The following is a 23095-nucleotide window of genomic DNA, read 5'->3' on the forward strand; positions in this document are numbered from 1 at the left end:
GCTGTGCAATTCGTGGAGTCCAGTAGCGCACCGATGTAGTGTATTTTCTGGACTGGTTGAAGTTGAGACTTTTCTAGATTTACTTGTAGACCTACGTTTTCGAGGAGGACCAATGTCTCGTTGATGTTTGAGACTAGAGTGTCTTTGGAGGTTGCTACCAAGAGCCAATCGTCGATGTATGGGTATATAGAGATACCCTTGAGACGGAGGAAGGCTGTGACAACTACCATAGTCTTTGTGAAGACTTTTGGTGCACTTGAAAGGCCGAATGGGAGGGCTGCATATTGATAATGCTGTTGACCAATTGTGAAGCGTAGGTATTGGCGGTGGGACGGGTGGACTGTTAAACAGACCAAGGCCATCAAAGGAGAGGTCCTCTACGTATGACCTAGTATCTGGCTGTAGATTGGTGTTGTGTAGCGAGGAAGTATGCGTTGGTTGTGCGTAGCCCGGAATGCCTTCGGAGAGCTATGGCTGAAGCCATTGTCCTTGAGGAAGTGTCTAGGGCATGTTTGGAGGTATTGATTTGTTGCTTTGCCAGCACCATGCCCTCCTTTGGGATGTTGCGGGCTGCCTGACACTTGTCTTCTGGGAGGTGAACCAGAAGCTCAAAAACCCTTTCCCACAAAGTGTACTGGTATCTACTCATACACACTAAGTAATTGGTGGTCTTTACTCCTACCGCTCCCATAGAGTAGAAACGGCGTCCGAATGCATCTAACTTTTTGCTCTCTTTGTCTGAAGGTGCAGAATGTGTTCTCTTGGACTTTGATGAAGAAGTGACTACCATGGAATTTAGATGAGGATGGGCGAATAAGAATTCTGCTCCAGTTTCTTGGACTCTGTACGTGTGGTCCAAGCGACGTGTGGACACTGGAACCGATGATGGTTTATCCCACGGGGCTTTTGCTGCCTGTAACAGGACCGTAGACATGGGGAGTGCTATAGCCGTCGGTGTATCTAGCTGGACAACATCGAAGACAGCATCTGTTACCTGTGGATGTGGTTGTACGACTGAAAGGCCAAGGGAGTGTGCCATTCTTTTTATAAGGTCTCCATAGGAAGTTAAATTATCAGACGGAGAAATAGGTTGGTCATCGGCTACTGCCTGGTTAGGAGATGGCTGGTCAGTGGAGCTATGGACACCCAAAGCCCCTGTATCAGAATCCTCATCCACAGAGTCAGAGGAATCGGGCTCTGGCAATTGTACCGGAGTGGTCTTGACTTGACTGGTTGGATCTGTTGACAGTGGGATAGGGGGACTGAGAGGACGATATTGATATGGTCGATGTCGAGGAGGGTCATCAGATGGATGATCTGGCGGACGGGAGAGAGACGCCGAAGGCCTCGATCTATAGGGTGACCGTGATCTGTGGGTAGAGTAATGATCCCAATCAGAGTAACCTGCTGGAGGCAACCACTGCATGGATGCTGGTGGATAAGCCCCATAAAGATAACGCAGTTGGCGGTGATCCCAGGAGAGAGGAGGAGGTGGGGGGGGCAGGAAGACTCATGGGGATCTACTCCTGGAGCGGGAGCATCTTGGACAGTGTAGGATCTCATCTCCGTGCGCGGCCCCTATTAGCCCGATCGATATCGAAGGGCCGATCCTCGGCAAACAGACGAGGAGGATGACATTGAGTGCTTTTAGTGATCTGTCGATGCCGAGCTGCATCGATATCGGCATGGCACTCCGAGACCATCGATGTCGAAAACTGAGCAGAGGGAGAGCGATCCGTGCCCGGGGGACGACTGAGGATCTCGACATTATCAATGTCGGAGAAAGGACGCATATCGACCAGCGTGTCATGGTCTAGCTGGTGTATGGGAGAGTCCAATAGCTGGATGGTCGGTATCGGTGAAGCGACTAGAGCGTCCGATGCCGATACCGCTGTTGGAGCGGGGGGGGGGGCACGTTAGAGGCATTACCTGGTGCAGTACCCACTACATTCCCAGACTTCGCCGCCTTTAGGGTCTTAGAGAAGCCCTTTTTGGCGGACTTGTGCTCTTTACCTGTCTTGTTTCCTTTTCACGGGCGTCGACACCGAAGACTGTGCCGTCGGTGCCGAACGCTTTGATGAGCCGTCGATGTTGATGGTCTTACCGGGACTTCTGAGTCCATGACTGAAGCGGGATTTAGTGCCGATTCAAGTAACGCTACTCGGAGTTGCGCCGCTCGATTTTTTCTAGTTTGATTGGAAAACTTGGTGCAGTGTCGACAGGATTCTGGTCGGTGCGTCTCGCCAAGACAAAAAATGCAGAGGTTGTGGTGGCCATCAAGTGGAGCGAGCTTACTGCCGCAGCCCCTGCAATGCTTGAAAAAGCGGAGAAGAAAAGGCGGGGGGGGGGGACCCAAAGGCCCGAGGGAGGTAAATGAAAAAAGTGAAAAAGGTTGCCCCGAAACTAAACAAAGTTCTTTTTTTTGAAGAAACAACAAAAGAACAAAGTTAGAAGCGAAAAATAAAGAAATAAAGAAAACTGAGGAGAAAAATTAAGAGCTCTGAGGAGAAAAAAAGCTACTGATCAGACCGACGAAAGGAAAGTGCTTCCAGCGTGGCGGAAAGAAAGGAACTGGTGGGATGTCCGCACCCACCCCTCTGGGCATGCGTGGTGGGGTTCCTGCGCATGCCCGAGGTCTGAGCACAAAAATCCATTAAGAGCTTGCTACAATGCCGATTGATCCAGCGCATGCGCACTGTATCCCATGGGTGTGAAGCATTTTAATGTTGTATATGCCATCAAAGGTCTATTGATTGATTGATTGATTGGGTGTGAAGCACAGAGACCACGTCGAAGATCCAGAGGTTAGGCCCGATAGGCCACAGGCTTCCTACAAACGGGATACTGTCCAAGTCAGAGGCGGCCACACAACCTGGGGTTTTGAGCAACAGTTAATCTCCCCCACCTGCCTGGCCCAACAGAATTCTGCCAGAACATTCCTGGCACAAAGAAGAGAGGCTCTGACAAAAAGACTCATAAGTCACATGTGAAGACACTTTCATTCTTCTCTCCTCTGGATCAGGGGTGGCCATACTGTGGCTCAGGAGCCACATGCGGCTCTTTCACACATATTGTGTGGCTCAAGGGGAGGCGTGCCTCCCCAATCGGTCTTCCCTTCCCCAGCCAGTGTTCCCCTCCCTGGGTACACTTGAGATGGGAGGAGAAAAGAAAGAAAACAACTGTAACTTTAAATGCATTCTCAAAGCATTCCCCCCCCCCCCCCCCGGGCGCGTTGGGGGGGGGGGGTTTTTTTTTTTTATCCCTTCTCCAAGCCAAGCCAGCCAGCATGGGGGGTGGGGATGGGGCTTGGAGGACGCATTTAAAGTTAAAGTTGCTTTCTTTCCACCTCTCACTCTCTCTCTCTCTCAGACAAATAAATGTCATTAACAAATATCACTGGACAAATAAATATCATTATCAATATCTGTTTTTTATTTTATTGCTTTTATTTCTGACAGCCTCATTTAATGTTAATAAAAAAGCAAATATGTGTATTTTCCAATAAAAATGTGTGCAATATTTGTTCATGTCTTGCTGCTCTCGGACATCCGACGTTTATTCTGTGTGGTTCTTATGTCGAGCAAGTGTGGCCACCCCTGCCGTAGGCTATGCGCCAGGGCAACTTGCAACGAATTTATGGCATTTTGGGGGAAGGGCAGAGAAAACTTTCTGACAAGGCCCATTTAAGCCCAGTTCCCTGAAGACCTGGAGAAGATAAAGGAACAAGCCCAGACACAGACCCTGGACCTTGGAAACAGCTTGGGGGGGGGGGGAAGGATCCTTATATACTCGCCCTGTACCTCATCAGAAACAGGCTGTGGAGTCGAGCTCCAAACCAAGGAAGACCCTGGACAATCATGTCAGGAATTATTCAGCTTGGAAGAGTCAGCTCGAGGGAAGGATCTCCCTGTCCCCACTGGATAAGCTCCCCCTCCTCAACTCCTCAGTCTAGAAAGCACCACAGACGCTAGTCTATGGTGCTTTCTAGACAGAGGGCACACAATTCAACCATATCCCACCAAGGCACTGCGGCCAGTGTTCCCTCTAAGCTGAGTTAGTGTGAGCTAGCTCACAGTTTAGCCTCTGGCTCACACGTTTTTGTCTCAGCTCAGGAAGGAGGGCTCTGGAGCAAACTAATTTATGCAGCAGCCAAATCTCCCGCCCACAACTTTAATGCCAGTAGCTCACAAAGTAGAATTTTTGCTCACAAGACTCCACAGCTTAGAGGGAGCCTTGACTGTGGCCACTCTGAGTGACAACTTCGTCTTTGACCAAGTACAGATCAGTATCAGATTTCTGCCACCTTCACCATCCACGGTGAATACGCACCCCCCTCCCTTACCTTTGCTTCTGGTGTGACTCCTGGCTTGGGAGGGAACTGCACTTCTGTAGCTTTAAGGATCGTGTTCTCCTGCAGAATGTCCTGTTGTGACTGGTTATGTCCAAAAGGCTGCAAGGAAGGGATTAAAAAAAACCCTTTTATACTGGAGAGAGGGGGGTGTTCAGCACGGCAGATGTACACACGTGTTATCTGGTGGAATGCATGCTCATTAATCATGTTTCATAAAGGGAATGAGTTTCTTTTTTAAAAATTATATTTTATTCAATTTTCAATTGTCCATTTACAATAAATAATATCAGCATCATATAGGATAAGTTTACATCAGCTTGACCACTTACAAGGGAACATTCAAATCACAGTTAGATATACATCAGCTTTAAAGTGATTATTCTTTCCTTCATAAATTTAGTACTAACATATTATATTAACTTAGCATTAACATATGCTCTATTTACCACAGGTGAAGAGTGTCTATTACATCTGGTATTATCTCTTGAGAAACTAGATATGATACGATAGGTAGCCATATACTAGTGAATTCACTATACCCGCCATTAGCTTTTGTTGGTTTCATTATGTCTGATATTTTTTCTATTATATATAGATTCCATAGTTTCTTATACCATAAGTTTAAGGTTGGTTTACATTCTGATTTCCACTTCGATTATATGGTTGTCTTGGCTGCAAATAACAGTAAGGCAATTCTTTTTCTTTGAACAGTGGACAGATCACTATCATTCCTAAGGTTTAAAAGTATTGATTCTGGATTTTTATTTATGATGCGTCCTGTTATACATCTAATTTCTTCTAGTACCTTATCCCAAAAAGACGAGACAACAGGACATCCCATCCATCAGTGCATGTAGGTACCACTCTCTACACTTTCTCCAACAGAGGGGGTCAGATTTATGTGTGATATGGGATAATTGTAAAGGGGTTAAGTACCATTTTGTCATAATTCTAAAGTTTTGCCATTTTAGTGAGAGGATAGATGAATTATTCTCGTAAGTGTAATGAATTTCTTTTTTTAAAAAAAAAGTTAAAAAGCAGAAAGCAAGCAGAGGTTCTCAGGAACCCCCGTTCTTTGCTGTGTCCCACACAGAATTCCATGGAAGACTGACAGCTTTCTATTCCTTACAGCAGTTGCTTGAGTACACGGCTTGCTTACTTTACTTATACCTCACCTTTCTCCCTAGTGGGGACCCATAGCAGCTTCCATCATTCTTCTTTCCTCCATTTTATCCTCACAACAATCCTGTGAGGTAGGTTAGGTTGAGAATACGTGCCTGACCCAAGGTGACCCAGCTGGCTTCCATGGCAGAGTTAGGATTCAAACTGAGTAGAGGACCAACAATTAAAATTTAATGTATAAATGATATGTAAAAATACATGTATTTATTTGTAAAGAATTAAAAAACATGTAGGGGCCAAATCACACTTCATGTAAAAATTCCGAAATCGTATTTGCACAAGGGCCAATGGACTTGACCTGATGCGTTTCGGCCTGTTAGGGCCTTCTTCAGAGGTCAAACACAATGAGAAACAAATTAGCTTATGCCATAATACAATACAGATCCAGGCAGTCAGCTGTATTGGTCTGAAGCAGCAAAACAAATTTAGAGTCCGGCGGCACCTTTAAAACCAACAAAGGTTTATTCAAGGTATGAGCTTCCGTGTGCAAAGCACACTTTTTCAAATACCTTCAATGTATTTGAAAATCCAATGTATTTGAAAAAGTGTGCCTTGCACACGAAAGGTCATACCTTGAATAAACCTCTGTTGGTCTTAAAGGTGCCACTGGACTCTAAATTTATAATACAATACAGTTATACAGCATGGATACAAAATGCACCAGAAAGGAATTGCTGTAAAAAAAAGACCCGAGTTGCTGCATGACCCGTCTCTAGTTCCAGCTCCTGCCAACCTAGCGGTTTGAAAGCAAGAAATTGCAAGTAGATAAATAGGTACCACTTTGGTGGGAAGGTAACAGCGTTCCGTGCGCCTCGGTGTTTAGTCATGCCGGCCACATGACCACGGAAATGTCTTTGGACAGCGCTGGCTCTTTGGCTTTGAAACGGAGATGAGCACCACAACCCTAGAGTCGGACTCGACTGGCTTTCGAGCAAGGGAACCTTTATCTTTACTGTAATAAAATGGATAAATGCCTATATATTTTTTAAAAAACTATATATTAATTACTTTTGAATTAAGTTTCAATATTTTAGATTACACTGGTTAATAATTATTTTGCTTCTGGATTATTATCAGTGAAATATCATTTGACATATGATTTGATCTTGGGAGGCCTCATTTATATTTTCATTCTATGCCTGGTAATTTCACTCTGGATGTAAGCCAATATGTTTTTTTAAAGAATAATATAGGCATTGTTTATTTATCCATGTTATTACAAGTATTAATTTTTTACAGCAATTCCTTTCTCGTCCATTTTGTATCCATGCTGTATAACTGTATTGTATTATGTATTATGGCATAAGCCAATTTGTTCCTCATTGTGTTTGGCCTCTGAAGAAGGCCCTAACAGGCCGAAACGCGTCAGGTCAAGTCCATTGGCCCTTGTGCAGAAATGATTTTGGAATTTTTACATGAGGTGTGATTGGGCCCTTATATGTTTTTTAATTCTTTACAAATAAATACGTGTATTTTTACATATCATTTATACATTAAGTTTTAATTGTTGGCCCTCTACTCAGTTTGACTTACCTTTTCAGGTTCTTGGTCCTAGTTTTCAGGGTTAAGTTTGTTTCCATTTTTTGTTCAGAGGTGGGAATCAAACCCATGCATCCCTAGTGCAGTTCTCTTAACTACGACAAGTCGCTGGCTGGCCTTACCTTTCTGCCGTAGAGGCACTGGTAGAAGATTACTCCCACTGACCAGACGTCAACTTTATTTGAAATCTTTGGAGGCTCTTTTCCAACCACAAAACACTCAGGTGGCAGGTACCTGAAGAGGAGAGAGACGGCTGCCAGGTTAATCATCTTCTCTGACCACAGCCACTTCATTGCATGGGACAGACTTTACTCGAGGGCTACTACAGGAATCATGTGGCATATGGAAGATGTCTTGCCAGAACCACGTTCAGTGATACATTAAATTATTTGTCGTGTAATCAAGTATACACAGCACTCAGTAACAACAGAAGAACAGGGTCCTGCCCCCAGCATCTTACCATTAAAAAAAAGGCAGCTGAAATTCAGACATGGCTTGTGGTTGTCTTTGGCTGTGTCATGCCTTGTGTTTTAAAAATTTTTTTTTGAAAGCATGTAAAGACACTCATGAACTTCCTGTTTTGCAGCAAAAGACTACACTGCAGTTAGGGATGCGAGAACCAACTGCCTCCCAAATCAAAATATGAAGGGGGATACAGAGTTCCTTAGGGGAGCCTCTTTTAATAAAATATTTGCCTGTAATTATAATAGGTTATGTAAAGATCTTGTAAGATCTGCTTCCTTCTCTGTGCCTCACTATGATCATCAAGATCCACAAAGAGCAACGTTATCACACCCTGACCAACGAGGCTTAGGGAAGGGTGTCACATTCCTAGAACGCCCTTCTTGAGGTTTGCCCAGAGTTCAAGCCTAAGGACAATACAGAAGCCATGAGAAAGCATTAGATGACTGTCATTAATTAAGGAAGGCTATTTTAATGCTGACTTTAACAAAAGTCCTACACTCTAGGTAACTCCAAGAGGGTTGGATTATGCCCAACAAAACACAGATCTTACTTCACAATGGTGGCCAAAACAGCTGAGACCTTATTTAATAAATGTTTGCCTGCCCAGACACACAACAGAGAGCCTATGGCTCCATGTTCTTATATCATACTTAACCAATCGTACTTGGGAGTTAGAAAGCAGAGCCGTGGCTCAGTGGTAGAGCATCTCCTTGGAATGCAGAAGGTCCCAGGTTCAATCCCTGGCATCTACAGCTAGAAGGTCCAGGTTATAAGTGATGTGCAAGACCTCCGCCTGAGACCCTGGAGAGCCACTGCCAGTCTGAGTAGACAATACTGACTTTGATGGACCAGGGAGATGGCCTGGACTGTTGACACAATTGACTCTAAGCCCCCGGATAGAGCTGAGCAGTCTCTCCCAAGTTCACAGGGGAGTTGATGGAGATGAAACTGGAGGGAGGATGGCTGGAGCACCACTGGTGGAAAAACTGGAGCGAGACTGAACACAGCACAGTGCTCGCACGAGAGCCCATTCTGTGGGGGTGATGATGCTGAAAAGACAATATTCCTTTGCCACCACTGCCCTACTATGTTGGAGAACTTCCGGCCGGTCTCCAATTTCCATTCTTGGGCAGGGTGCTACACTAAGGTTGTTGCTTCTCAGCTCCAGGGGACCTTGGAAGAGACTGATTTTCTGTGCCCATTTCAACCTGGCTTCAGGTTGGGATTTGGAACAGAGACTGCTTTGGTGTAGCGATTAAGTGCGCGGACTCTAATCTGGGAGAACCGGGTTTGATTCCCCACATGAAGCCAGCTGGGTGACCTTGGGTCAGTCACAGTTCTCTTAGAGCTACTCTCTCAAGAGCATTTTTTGTCGGAGCTCTCTCAGCCCCACCTACCTTACAGGGTGTCTGTTTTGGGGAGGGGAAGGGAAAGGAGTTTGTAAGCCACTCTGAGACTCTGAGTGAGTGTGGGGTATCAACCCAATCTCTTCTTCTTGGTTGGTGACCTCTATCAAGAGACAGGGGGAATGTGACCCTGCTAGTTCTGCTGGTTCTTTCAACAGCTTTCGATACTATTGACCACAGTATCCTACTGAGCTGTTCCTCAGGGGCACGTGGTTCAAGTCCTATCTGGGAGCTTGGTCTCAGAAGGTGATGTTGGGGGATTCCTGCTCTGCCGCTGGACAGTGGGGCACTGCAGGGTTTCACCTTATCCCCCATGCTATTTAATACCTAATACGAAGCCACTTGGAGAGGTCATGAGGAGATATGGGCTGTGGTGTCACCAATATGCAGCTGATATCCAGCTCTACCTGTATTTCCTACCTAATTCTGAAGGTGCTGTTGATATTCTGAACCAGGGCTTGTAGTCTGTAATGGGCTGGAGGAGGGGAAATGAGATGAAACTTAATCCTGACCAGAAAGAGGTTTTCTGATTTAGCAGAAAAACAGACCGGGGGTTTGAGATCTCTCCTACCTTGGATGAGGGTACCCTCCCCTTGAAAAGCCAGGTTTCGCAGTTTGGGAGTACCGCTTGACACGGCAGTCAACCGTAGAAAGCCTGGTGGCTCGGAGTGCTTTTGCCCAGCTGAAACTGGTGTGTCAACGGCTCCAGTTCCTGGTTCAGTCAAGTCAAATCACAGTGATCCATGCCTTAGTTATACCTAAACTGGGCTACTGCAATGCACTTTTCTTGGGGCTACTTTGTTTGGAAGATGCAGTTAGTGCAGAATGCTGTGGCTAGACTGCTGGTCTGGCCCAGGTACTGGGAAAATGTGACCCTGACACTACAGAAATTACACTGGCTATTGATCCACTCCTGAGCAATGCTCCCTCTAAGCTGTAGAGTCTTGTGAGCAAAAATTCTACTTTGTGATCTACTGGCATTAAAGTTGTGAGTGAGCGATTTGGCTACTGCATAAATTAGTTTGCTCTGGAGCCATTTTTCCCGAGCGAAGACAAAAATGTGTGAGCCGGAGGCTAAAAAACTGTGACCTAGCCCACACTAACTCAGCTTAGAGGGAACACTGCTCCTGAGCCCAGTTTATGTTGGTGGTTTTGTCCCTTAAAAGTCCTATATAGCTTGGGACATGGGCAGTGTTCCCTCTAAGCTGAGTTAGTGTGAGCTAGTTCACAGTTTTTTTAGTATCTGGCTCACACATTTTTGTCTTTGCTCAGGAAGAGTGGCTCCAGAGCAAACAAATTTATGCAGCAGCCAAATCGTATGCTCACAACTTTAATGCCAGTAGATCACAAAGTAAAATTTTTGCTCACAAGACTCCTCAGCTTAGAAGGAGCACTGGACATGGGTATTATGAAGGACCCCCTCCTCCTGGACATTCCTGCCCAGGGATTAAGATCGCAGGCAGAGGCCCTCCTGACTGTCCCACCAATGAAAGACGCTCACCTGGTGGGCACACGACAGAGGACCTTTTCGGTGGCAGCCCCATAATTATGGAATAAGCCTGCCCCCCCCTTACTGTTGATCTTCAGGAGGCAACTGAAGACCGTTTTCTTTAGGACTGCATCTGGATGATTTAGTTTTTATTTACTGGCAGTTCTAATGAGAGTTTTTAAATTGTGACTTCTTATGGGTTTCTATAATTGTTTTATTTTTAATAATCATTTTGCTTATTCTGTAAGCCACTTTGAGTTCTAGTAAGGGGAAAGGCAGCTAAGAAAATATTTTAAATAAATAGATGATGAAGAAGAAGAGATTGGATTTATACCCCGCCCTTCACTCGGAATCTCAGAGCGGCTTACAGACTCTTTTCCCTTCCCCTCCCCACAACAGACACCCTGTGATGTAGGTGGGGCTGAGAGAGCTCTCTCGAGAACTGCCCTTGAGAGGACAGCTCTGACAGAACTATGGCTTGCCCAAGGTCATCCAGCAGCTGCAAGTGGAGGTGTGGGGAATCAAACCCAGTTCTCCCAGATTAGAGTCCGCACACTTAACCACTGCACCAAACTGGCTCTATCTAGAAGCAGCTACGTTCTTCTAGATAGTGAGACCTAGCTCACTCTATTCCAGACATCTCTTCTTCCCATCTACTTCTTGTACTGCACAGACATTTATTTCAGGAATGAAGCTTTCATTCATTCCTGACGTTCGCTTTTGGCGTTTTATTAAAGAATGATGCTCAATCTGTGAGCAATCAAGATGGTGGTGGTGGTGGGGAGAAGAGGGCTTGCCTCATGGCAACCTGTGAAAGAAAGGACCTCTTGATATTGTTTCCGAAAGAAATGCATCTGGGCACTCACCAGTAAGTGCCAGCCCCTTGCGACGTCAACTCCATGCCATCCACAGAGTTATAGCTATCGTCATCCATGATTTTGGAGAGGCCAAAGTCGGTGATCTTGATCTCCCCACATGCAGTACCATTCACCAACAGGATGTTACCTGGCGGAAGGAAAAATACCTTGAGAGAGGGAAAGACTCCCGCTTCCCACTGGGAAGAAAGCAGCAGGCAGCTCCAAAAGAAAATGCAGAAGGAGACCAGCCCCACGCATGTATTTTCAGCCTGCATGACATGCCACATCCAAAAAGTCACCTTATGATACAGATAAGTCAGGTAGTAGGGTGGCACTGCACAAATTTTCATTTATTTATTTATATATACTTTGGATTTATAAATCGCCCAATCCCTGTATACAAAGGGCTCTGGGTGATGTGCAACAAAGTTAAGAACAATCTTAAAATCAATAAAAGCAACGATCAATTAACAATTTCAGATGGCGTCTGTGGTTTTCTTTATAAGCCCACTCCGGATTGTGTTGCCATCTCGCGGGCAGGGCAAGAGGTGGGCCAAAGCCAAGCGACTGAGAGAAAGAAGAGGGGGGCAGCCACCATGGAAGCCACTGCTGTCCTCAACCAAAGGCCTGGCGGAACATCTCTGACTTCCAGCAGGCCCTGTGGAATTGCATTAAGCCCTGCAGGGCCCTGGTAGTATTTGGGAGAGAGTTCCGCCAGGTCGGAGCCAGGTCGGAGCCAGGGTAGAGGACAGCTGGGTATCTTTAGGGCCAGGGACCACCAGCAGATGTAGAGGGCAGCCGGGTATCTTTAGGGCCAGGGATTGTTATCCAAGAAGCGCAAAGCTCTCCCAGGGACATACCAGAGGAGTTATCCAAGAAGCTCAAAGCTCTCCCAGGGACATACCAGAGGAGGCGGTCCCGAAGACACACAGGTCCCAGACCCCTCAAGGCCTTAGAGGTCAATACCAAAACCTTGAACCTGACTCGGTATTCCACTGAGAGCCAGTGTAGCTGCAGCAGCACAGGTTCTATGTGTGCCATCCATGGCACTGCCACATTCTGGACCAGCTGGAGCTTCCAGGTCAGTCTCAGGTTCAGGCCAGTGTACAGCAAGTTACAGTAATCTAGCCTGGAGGTAGCGTTGCATGGATTGCAGTGGCTAGGACTCAGGACACGAAAGGAAAGAGGCTAATTGCCAAGGTTGGTGTAAATAGAAGAAACACCATCCTGGTCGTTGCATGGATTGCAGTGGCTAGGTCAGGGCACGAAAGGAAAGAGGCTAATTGCCAAGCTTGGTGTAAATAGAAGAAACACCATCCTGGCAATATTCGTAATATGGGCCTCCATAGTTAAGGAGGCATCCAGGATCATACCCAATTACTGACAGATTGCACTGGTGCTAGTGGCACCCCGTCAAGAGTTGGAAGTCTATGCCCCAGCCCCCTGAGCACCCACCACCACCACCACAGAACCTCCATGTTTAATTGGATTCAGTCTCAGTCTACTCTTTTTTAACCATCCCACCACGGCCTCCAAACCCACAACAAAATTTTGTGGGGCAGCATTCAGGCAGCCATCTAGTAGCAGATATAGCTGGGTGTCATCAGCGTACTGGTGACACCCCTGCTCGAAACTCTGCACCAGCATACAGATGTTAAATAACATCAAGGAGAGGACTTCCCCTGAGGAACCCCAGATGTTAGGGGGTGCCCAGCTGACACCCTCTCTCCTAGTGCCACCCTCTGGTCCCTGACCACAGAGAAATGAGGTAAGCCATTTCAGGGGTACCCCGTGGACTCCCACACTGGCGAGGCGGTGGGCCAGAAGACTGTAATTGGCTGTGCCGAACGCTGCTGTGCGGTCCAACAACAGCACTGCTGACCTGCCTTGATCCAGCTTTCTACAGAGGTCGTTTGTTAGGGTGACCAGCACTGTCTCCATCCCATGGCCAGGGCAAAAGCCGGACTGGAGTGGATCCAATGGTGATGTGCCTAGCACTTCTGCTAGACGTCTGCGTGTGCAACATCTGTGTTTTCCAAGGAGCCCTTTCGCATACAGAAGTGCTGGTGGCAGGAGGAAGTGAGTGCCGCAGCTGTAGAAAGATTCTGCAGCAGCCAGAGAGGAGCATGAGGGGGAAAAGAGGTCCTTGGGTCCGAGCCTAAAAGTCCCCTTCTTCTTACAGAAGAGGAAAAAGCCCGGCAGCACCTTTAAGACCAACAAACTTCTTTGTAGCATAAACTTTTGAGAAACACAGCTCTCTTCAGCAGATGCATGGAAGGTACGAAGAGAGCTGTCTCTCTCAAAAGCTTATGCTACAATGAAGCTTGTTAGTCTTAAAGGTGCTACTGGGGTTTTTACTACTTTGCAGCAACAGACTGACAAAGCTAACTCCTCTGATACTTCTTCCAGGTGTGTGGTGGTGGGATGCTGGGTTTTGGAAAGGTTCTGGATGGCTGACAAGGGAAGCCAAACTTTGTAGATCCTGCTCCGGATTGCAAGACTAGATCTAATGGGTGGAAATTACAAGGGAGTCGATACCGGCTAACTATCAGGAGAAACTTCCTAACTGTAAAAGTGGTTGAGCAGTGGAACAGACTGCCTCGGGAGGTGGTGGATGCTCCTTCGCTGGACCATCTTTCGAGTATGTTGTAGGGCTATCTTTCGGCTATGCTCCTGCAGAGTGCAGGGGGTTGGACTAGATGACCTGCAAGGTCCCTTCCAACTCTAACATTCTATGATTCTATTCTATGATACGGTTATCCGTTGAGGCCTGGGCAGACTCTCCCCTCTACAGGACAGCACGACAGCAATCTGAATGTTGGAAGGGGGAGGCCCACACATCAGAGGAACAAAACCAAAAACAAGGGCCAACAGGTCACCAGGTCCAACTTCCTGCCACAAGGTAACAACCTGTTCCCATTGATTCAACTTATTTCACCAAAACAGGAGCTTGTCACCTGCGAAATGCAAGACCAATGCTGTGCAACGTCAGGGAACCTGTACAGGCGCCTGTTCCAGCCCACTGAAGTTACTCGGCCAAGCTACAGATGACAGCAACAAAAACAAATAAGGGCTGGTGGCTAATATACCTTTAAGAAATCTAGTCCTGAAAGTTCTTACGTGTGACCATGAGGGCTGAAAACTGGCTTGTCATATAACCCATGCAAGCTTAGCGCAACCCTGCTGGCACACCGCGCACCCTTCCCCTTCCAGGCCACACTCTTGACCCCTCTGTGGACATACCTGGCTTGAGATCGTAGTGAATAATGGGTGGCTTGATTTCATTTAAATATTTTAAAGCATTCACAATCTGCATGATTATAGACCGGGCTTCCTTCTCAGTCATTAGCTTGTGCTGTTTCAGGTAGAAGTCCAGATCGTTCCCCTCACAATATTCTAACACCGTACAAAACCTAAAGAAAGAGAAGCCAAAAGGAACGGTTCAGGGTCTTTGAAACGCTGGCTTTAAAGTCTCTTCTCCTTCCCTGAGACTCCTCCCAGCCAGTGACATTTCACAGGGTAAATTACCCTGCAATACGCCCCACCTTCAACTTGCTTTGATATAGTTATTTATCTGGATCAGGGTTTTTAAATCAGAGAGAAGAAAGAGACTCTTCAATTATCCGTTTCAACTCAAAAGTGTTTTTCAAATTCACATCCGGCCCTTCTGGGCAAACCGGGTCCGCTCAACAGCTCACAATAAAAAGCAGACACTAAAGCATTTAAAAGGCACCTGTTACAAATAAAATTCTAGGAACACAGACTCTTAAAATAAAAACAGCAAGGCGGCCTACCAATTACAGACTATTAAACTTAATTGTAACTGACTTCTGGTCTGCTTTAATCGTAAACTGTTTTGGGGACCACTCCCTGAAGTGTGGGATAGAAAAAGGAAATATAAATACAGTGGATATAGATGGGGTACACGGAAACTGTCACACACCCCCCCCCAAAAAAATTCCTGTTTGCCTGGAAGTGGTCAAAAGGGAATCGAAGCCTCAGCAAGGGAGAGAGCATGTCTCTAAAATATTTTGGGTTCTTCACCTGAGAAGTACACATACAATGCCTTGCACTGTACACAGGTAACCGTTGTTCTATGAAGCGCAGCCACCCAACTCTGAGACAAATGAACACCGCTCAGCTGCAAACATCCATGCCTTGGGGCTCTACCTCTAAGAGATGTCCCTTTTGAAATGAAGATGTGTGCCAATTTCCCCGTTGCTGAGCCGCCGGCTCTCCTGAGCAGTCTCCGCGGATTTGATCGACAAGAATCTTTGCTACGTGTTACATTTGCACATCCCCTCCCTGAAGAGGCACGTCTTCAAGTGTCGTTTGGAGAAACCCACAAGAGCTCTCCCTCACGACAGCTTAAGTTTCCCCGTAACCTTCCTCTTCCCCATGGACACGTGGGATAGTGAATCATCGCTGTTCATGTGTTCTGCATTCTCTTTCAATTCCACGCTGTGCGAGATTTCATTCCACATTAATGACAGGGGACAGGGACATCGGGAAGGGGAAATACACTGGATTAACACACTTGGAGCAACATGATTGATCCTCAGCCTGATTGGCATGCTCTGAGCCTCTACCCCCCCCTCCCCATCCTGAGGGAAAGCTCCAAGGGGCAAGGACTGCCTGGAGGCTTCAGCATGAGCACGGAGTCACGGAATGACAGAACCATAGAGCTGGAAGGGACCTCCAGGGTCATCGAGTCCAACTCCCTGCACAAGGCAGGAGATTCACAAATACCTCCCCCCTCTGCACCCCCAGTGACCGCTGTTCCATACCCAGAAGATGCCAAAAACCTCCCAGATCCCCGGCCAAACTGGCCTGGAGGAAAACTGCTTCCTGATCCCAAAGTGGCGATTCAGCATTTCCCTGGGTGTGTAAGAAGGGGCCACAAGAACTAAGCACTGAGGCAACCCTTCCTGCTCTCCCTCTCATGACCTGCCTGAGTTCACAGAATCTGCATGGCCATCCAGCCTCTGTTTGAAAACCTCCAAGGAGGAGAGCCCACCACCTCCTGAGGAAGCCTGTTCCACTGAGGAATCGGAAGTTCTTCCTAATGTTTATCCAAAAATTCTTCTGATTTAATTTCAACTCGTTGGTTCTGGTCCGACCTTCTGGGGCAACCAAAAAAAACACACCATCCTCAATAGGACAAGCCCTTCAAGTACTTGACGATGGTTATCATATCACCTCTCAGTCGTCTCCTCTCCAGGCTAAAAATCCAGCTCCTTCAGCCTTTCCTCATAGGACTTGGGTCTCCAGACCCCTCCCCATCTTCATTGCCCTCCTCTGGACACCTTCCAGCTTGTCTGGTGCCCAAAACTGAGCACAATACTCTAGGTGAGGTCTAACCAGAGCAGAGTAAAGTGGTACCATCGCTTTGCATAATCTGGACACTATACTTCTGTTGATACAGTCCAAAATGGCATTTGCCCTTTTAGCAACCGCATCACACTATGAAAGATCTCATTTCTCCACACAATTATAAAAAAGGAGACACTTACGAGTCTGTATCCAGCGAGAAGTAGTCATACAGCTTAACTATACGAGGATGATCCAGCTCTTTATGGATTCGATATTCTCTACACGCATGTCTGTAAGAACAAAGCAGGAGTTATCATTTACGTTATTATCCTTCTACAACTTGCAAGTTGCAAGGAGGGAGAGAAAAACAAGTCATGCTAACCTCAGTTAACATCTCAAAGGCTTGGAAAGATTCACCCTAGCCACAATGCCAGGCCTCCCACAAGACAGCCTCCCTCTGCATTAAGTGCCCTCAAGTCACTTCTGACCTCTGGCGACCCTAGGAATTCATGTCCTCCAAAATGTCCTCTCATGAACAGCCTTGCTCAGGTCGTGCAAACAGAGGGCCTTTGGGGCTTCCTTGATGGAGCCTGTCCACCTCCTGTTGGGTCTTCCTCTTTTCCTGCTGCCGTCAACTTTTCCTAGCATGATTGTCTTTTGCAGGGACGCTCGTCTTCTCGTAATATGACCAGACGATGATAGCCTCAGTTTAACCAGTTTAGCCTCTAGGGAAAGTTCAGACTTGATTTGCTCTAAAACCCACTGAATGGTCTTTTTTGGTGGTCCGCAGTATCCACAAAACTCTCCTCCAACACCACATTTCAGAGAGATCAACTTTCTTCCTATCAGGTTTCTTCTTCATTCAACTTTCACACCCACAGAGAAAAGCCAGGTTCGCGACCGACTGAAGGGAGCCCATGAAAGCACTGCCCCTCCACCTGCGCCCTCCGCGGCCTGAACTTGCGCATGGGCACGGGGGTGGGGGGGAGGACAGTTCAGAGGCCCTTCTTGCAGACAAGGGAGGAGACAGCCTTTAAGACATGTGGAGCACATGGCATCATTTATTTATTTATTTTTAATTCATTTGATTTGTATTCTGCCCTATCCTATCCTGCAAGTGGACTCTGGGCGGCTCAAGAGCCCACATCACATAAATACAACAATTTAAAAGATTAAAACATAATCTACTAAAACAGTAAAATTCAAACCCATTCATAAATCATGAGATGGCAATAATACAGTTAAAGCGCATTCCGAAAGCTTGACCCTTGAATTTGTGCTGGGCCAAAAATTCCCACTGCTCAATACATAAAAGTGCCTGTGAGTGGCACAGATGGATAGAACAGGTGGGTAGGGCGGATGTAGGGGGCTGATCTAATATGGTTTCTGCCACATCAACCAAAGGCCTGGTGGAACAGCTCTATTTTACAGGCCCTGCGGAATGGCTGCAAATCCCGCAGGGCCCTGATCTCAATTGGGAGGCTGTTCCAACCAGGCTGGTGCCAGACCCAAAAAGGCTCTGGTTGCGGCCAGGCGGACATCTCTTGGGCCCGGGGACCACCAGTAGATGCTGATCTGAAGAACACAGAGCTCCTCAGGGGACATAGTGGGAGAGATGGTCCTGCAGATACGATGGTCCCAGGCCTCACGGGTCTTTAAAGGTGAATACCACAACCTTGAACTTGATCCGGTACTCAACTGGAAGCCAAAGCAGCTAGTGGAGTACAGGCTGTATATGTGCTCATCCTGAGGTCCCAGTAAGGACACGCGCAGGTGCAATTTGAACCAGCTGGAGTTTCTGGATCAGTCTCAAGGGTAGCCCTGTGTAGAGCGAGTTACAGTAGTCCAGCCTGGAGGTGACCAAAGCATGGATCACTGTGGCTAAGTCATGGGGGGGGGGAGAGATGGGGGCCAATTTCCTGACCTGCTGAATATGGTAAAAAGCTGATCTGGCAACGGTCGTGACCTGGGCTTCCATAGAAAGTGAGACATCCATGGTCACACCCAGACTCCCCACCGTTGATGCTGGTGCTAACAGCGCCCCGATCCCCAGTCCCATCTCCCCGCGGCTCAGGCACATCTCCATCTTAGATGGGTTTCATTTCACTCGGCTGTGCTTCAGTCAATCAGCCACGGCCGCCAGTGCCCTAGCCAGAACCTCTGGGGCGCTATCTGGGTGGCTGTCCATCGACAGATTTAGCTGGGTGTCATCAGTGTACTGACAACAACCCAGCCCAGACCTCTGGACCAGCTGGGCGAGAGGGCACATGTAGATGTTAAATAATATCAGGGAGAGGACCGCCCCCCTGGGGGATGCTCCATACCAGTGGGCAATGCGGTGAAACCCCCTCCTCAAGCACCACTCTGTCCCTGACCATGGAGAAAAGAGATAACCCATTGCAAGGCAGTCCCTCGTATACCCACATCGGCGAGGCAGTGGGTCACGAGATCGTAACAGACTGTGTCAAACACTGCTGTTAAGTCAAGTAACAACGGCAACACTGCCCCGCCTCAATCCAGGTGTCTTTGGAGATCATCCATGAGGGCAACCAGTGCAGTCTCCATCCCATAGCCAGGGCAGAAGCCGGACTGAAATGCATCTAGGATAGAGGCATCATCAAGGAAAGCCTGGAGCTGTTCCACTACTGCTCTATCAACTGCCTTGCCCAGGAATGGGAGGTTCGACACTGTGTGGTAGTTGGCTGGATCAATAGGATCCAAAGTCGGCTCCTTCAAGAGCAGTCTCATGATCAAAGTGTGAGTACAAACGGGCTCTTCTCAGGGACCGTTCCCTGAAAATAAAAGCCACAGCTCTCATCTCTCTTTTCCAGCAGAAGTTCCCATTCCCGTTCAAGAGAAATAGTTTATTATGCTCAAGCAAACAGCGATTGAACACTTTTGTTCACAGCAGAGAGAAGCCTTATGTTCTTATGCCACAAGGTATAGATAGGGGCTCTGGGGCAAGTGATGCTCTGTCTTCTTGGTGCTTGGGGGGGCCAACAGTGGGAGGGCGTCTAATGTCCTGGCCCCACTGGTGGACCTCCTGATGGCACCTGGTATTTTTGGCCACTGTGTGACAGAGTGTTGGACTAGATGGGCCTTTGGCCTGATCCAATATTGGCGTCTCTTATGTTCTTAAGCCTTCTGCTGTTCCCTAACAGAAGAGACAGGAAACAAATCCTGCATTTATGTACCTTGTTCCCTCAGCACATTTCCATTCGTAGCATTTGAAAACAAATAAACTAGGCGCCCAGCAAAAGCTGAGGCCTGGAAATACTTACTTGTGGTAGTTCTCTTTCTTCTCGTCCCGCCAGTTTTTGTTTAACTGGTGAATTTTTACTGCTACATATCTCTGTTCCGTTAAATCGAATGCCTGAAAGAAAAGCACTGATTAGGCACTCCAAAATGCAAGAAAGGACACCTCTAAAGATGTGGAGGTTCGAATGGGGGGGGGATAAAGAATCTATCCCCCCGCACAAGGTCCCCTCCACACCAGCTGTTTCCAGTAGAAAAATTTGATATTAATTTTTTTAATGAAATATTTTCTCTTTCCAAATGAGTGAAATGAAGACAAGGTTTTACCCATTCAAAATGTACGGTATGAAGATTTTTATGTAAGGGAATTTACACGATTAGAGAAAACATAACTCCTATGTATACTGAAAGGGCATGCAATGTATTTGTAAGGATATGCTTACTTTTAAATGTAATTATTTTTATCCACAACTAATAGGCAATGTGTATGATAAATATTACTGAAGAGTTCAGTGGTTTCAGCATTAGAAAATTTCACTCAATATTCAAACACGCTGCTAGAGCTATTGTGACTGTATGAGACTGCTTCTGCTGAAAGGACATATTGTGTTTACCCCAAAACCCATGATTTTTCAATTTTTAATTTTTGTAGCTCTGAGGCTGCAAACCCTAAGATACATGTGTTAAGGCAGCACAGTGTGCTGTTGGCTAAATCTCTCGTATTAAGTATATCTATAATCTCGCTTGTCAAAAACAAGGCATCCATACATTTAAATTCCATAAACATTTCAAACAGCGTAATTTTATATGTCACGTTATAAATATATTTGATATTATTAAAACCATAAAATAAGTTAGGTTTCAATTTCCCCCCACATTTATTTTTTAAACCCTATGAACAAACCCTAAGATACATGTGTTAAGGCAGCACAGTGTGCTGTTGACTAAATCTCTCGTATTAGGTAAATCTATAATTTCGCTTGTCAAAAACAAGGCATCCGTACGTTTAAATTCCATAAACATTTCAAACAGCGTAATTTTATATGTCACGTTATAAATATATTTGATATTATTAAAACCATAAAATAAGTTAGGTTTCAATTTCCCCCCACATTTATTTTTTAAACCCTATGAAAACAAACACCGCTACCCCAGGCTTCACAATTTTCAGAAATTCCCTTTCTAGACACAGCAGTTCTAACACAACCTCCGAAAATCTTGCTTCTTGAAAAAGAAATCAAAGCTCAATCAAGTTTGATGTGGGTGCAGGGAAAGTTCTGGATAATCATACCCAAAAGAAGTGCCGATAGTTAAATTACAGAATAGTCACGTACATTATCCCGCTTATTCTCACAATCTCTATTTCCTTTGTGACGCAGGGCATTGGACTTTACAGATGAGCAGCTACAGAAGTCACAGCAGCTACAGTTTTCATAAGCAACATGCTTCATATTATAAATCCTCATTTTAAAAGAAAATGTATTCTACCTCCTGCATGTCAACCTGGATGCAACTTTTGCTAAACAGGTTTATTGCCCTGCCAGTACTTGCAAGTATCTACATTATGTAACACATACCTGTGAATCACAGAATCACAGCGTTGGAAGGATACAGGCCATCGAGTCCAACCCGCTGCTCAACGCAGGATCAGCCTAGAGCATCCCAGACAAGTGTTTGTCCAGACGCTGCTTAAAGACTGCCAGTGAGTGGGAGCTCACCACCTCCCTAGGCAGCTGATTCCACTGTTGCACAGTACTTACTGTAAAAAAGTTTTTCCTAAGATCCAACCAGTACCTTCCCGCCCTTAATTTAAACCCATTACTCTGAGTCCTATCCTCTTCTGCCAACAGGAACAGCTCCCTGCCCTCCTCTGACAGTCCTTGAAATCCTTCCAGAGAGCAATCCTGTCCCCCCTCAACCTCCACTTCTCCAGACTGAACATTCCCAAGTCCCGCAGCCTTTCCTTGTAGGGCTCGGTTTCCAGGCCCCCAATCATCCTCGTCGCTCTCCTCTGCACCCACTCCACTCTGTCCACATCCTTTTTGAAGTGAGGCCTCCAGAACTGCACACAATACTCCATGTGCGGCCTGACCAATGCAATGTATAGTGGGATGTGAAGAGTGAAATGAACACAGCAAGACTAAACAGGGAAACTCTCCCAGCTGTGATACAGATGTGTGAACATGATAACATCTCAAGTCACATCATTAGCCCATCTAGCTAAGACCCACCTGCTCAGACTGGTGGCAGTTCCCCAGGGTCTTTCACACAGCCTTGCTACCCAATAGCCAAAACTTTAACTTCTGCATTATTTTATCCAGAGGTCAAATTATGAAAAATAAGTAGCGTGGACGTGAGATCCAACTTACCTTATATACTTCACTAAAACCCCCTCTACCCAGAAGATGTAGCAACAAGTATCTGTCGTTTAGTGTTGGATGGTCTTTAAATCTGGGAGAGAGAGATAGAAGAAGAGGACTTTATCCACACAGACGCGGTAACATCCTAGGTCTCAAGCATCATTCGGAATCGTAAATATGCAAAATTCCTGAGCAAGGCTCACATCCCTGCCCTGGGGATGGGAGGAAACTAAGCTACCACCCACTTTCATTAAATGGTTCCAAATAGCTATGGGCCCACACAAAGAGCTGTGCACTTAAGCAGCCTTTTATTTTTAAATAGTTTTCACCTAAGCAGAACAGAATTCACCATAAAAACCAAACATAGTGCAGAACCCAGACTACACAAAGAGCTGTGCATTTAAACAGCCTTTTATTTTTAAAGTTTTCACCTAAGCAGAACAGAATTCACTGTAAAAACCAAACATAGTGCAGAACCCAGACTTCAGTTCAGAGAAAAATCAGCAGCTACCTTAAACTAACATCAATCAGACACACACACTCCCGCCACCTCAGTACCACTTTTCATTTTATTTTAGTGATAAAAGAGAGGGAAGACTCTGGGCATCTTCTGGAAGGCTGTTCTCTATAACACTGGAGCCATGACTGAGCAGGAACGGGCTGTCGTTGACGCCAGCCACACACGGTGGACTAGTCTGGGGGCCCATCTAAGCCAGCAAGGATGGAGACATGTCTTTTCAAAGTGTTTGGGTCCTAGACCATGACGGTTTCATAGGAAAGCATCAGCACTTTGAGGACAGAAGCAAACAGGGAGCCAGTGAGATTGCTTTAATACTGGCATTCGGACAGCCCCTTTGGAATGCATTACCCTGGCCCAG

The 23095-nt window shown here is 46.4% G+C and overlaps 1 protein-coding gene across 2 annotated transcripts in view; it reads right to left on the reverse strand.

Annotated features, from left to right (window-relative positions):
* The window catches only part of TLK2 (tousled like kinase 2), a 60427-nt gene that overhangs the window by 6213 nt on the left and 31119 nt on the right, over window positions 1-23095 (reverse strand). For both annotated transcript variants that reach the window (XM_015425993.1, XM_015425992.1), the window contains 7 exons: window positions 22227-22308; window positions 19884-19975; window positions 16803-16892; window positions 14533-14702; window positions 11299-11437; window positions 7195-7306; window positions 4343-4450 (listed from right to left, as the gene is read on the reverse strand). In XM_015425993.1, the coding sequence (XP_015281479.1) occupies window positions 4343-4450; window positions 7195-7306; window positions 11299-11437; window positions 14533-14702; window positions 16803-16892; window positions 19884-19975; window positions 22227-22308 (793 nt within the window). The remainder of the gene's footprint in view (window positions 1-4342; window positions 4451-7194; window positions 7307-11298; window positions 11438-14532; window positions 14703-16802; window positions 16893-19883; window positions 19976-22226; window positions 22309-23095) is intronic.

The sequence above is a fragment of the Gekko japonicus genome, unplaced genomic scaffold, assembly GCF_001447785.1.
Source record: "Gekko japonicus isolate JY-2015 unplaced genomic scaffold, Gekko_japonicus_V1.1 scaffold4094, whole genome shotgun sequence".
Classification (NCBI taxonomy): domain Eukaryota; kingdom Metazoa; phylum Chordata; class Lepidosauria; order Squamata; family Gekkonidae; genus Gekko; species Gekko japonicus.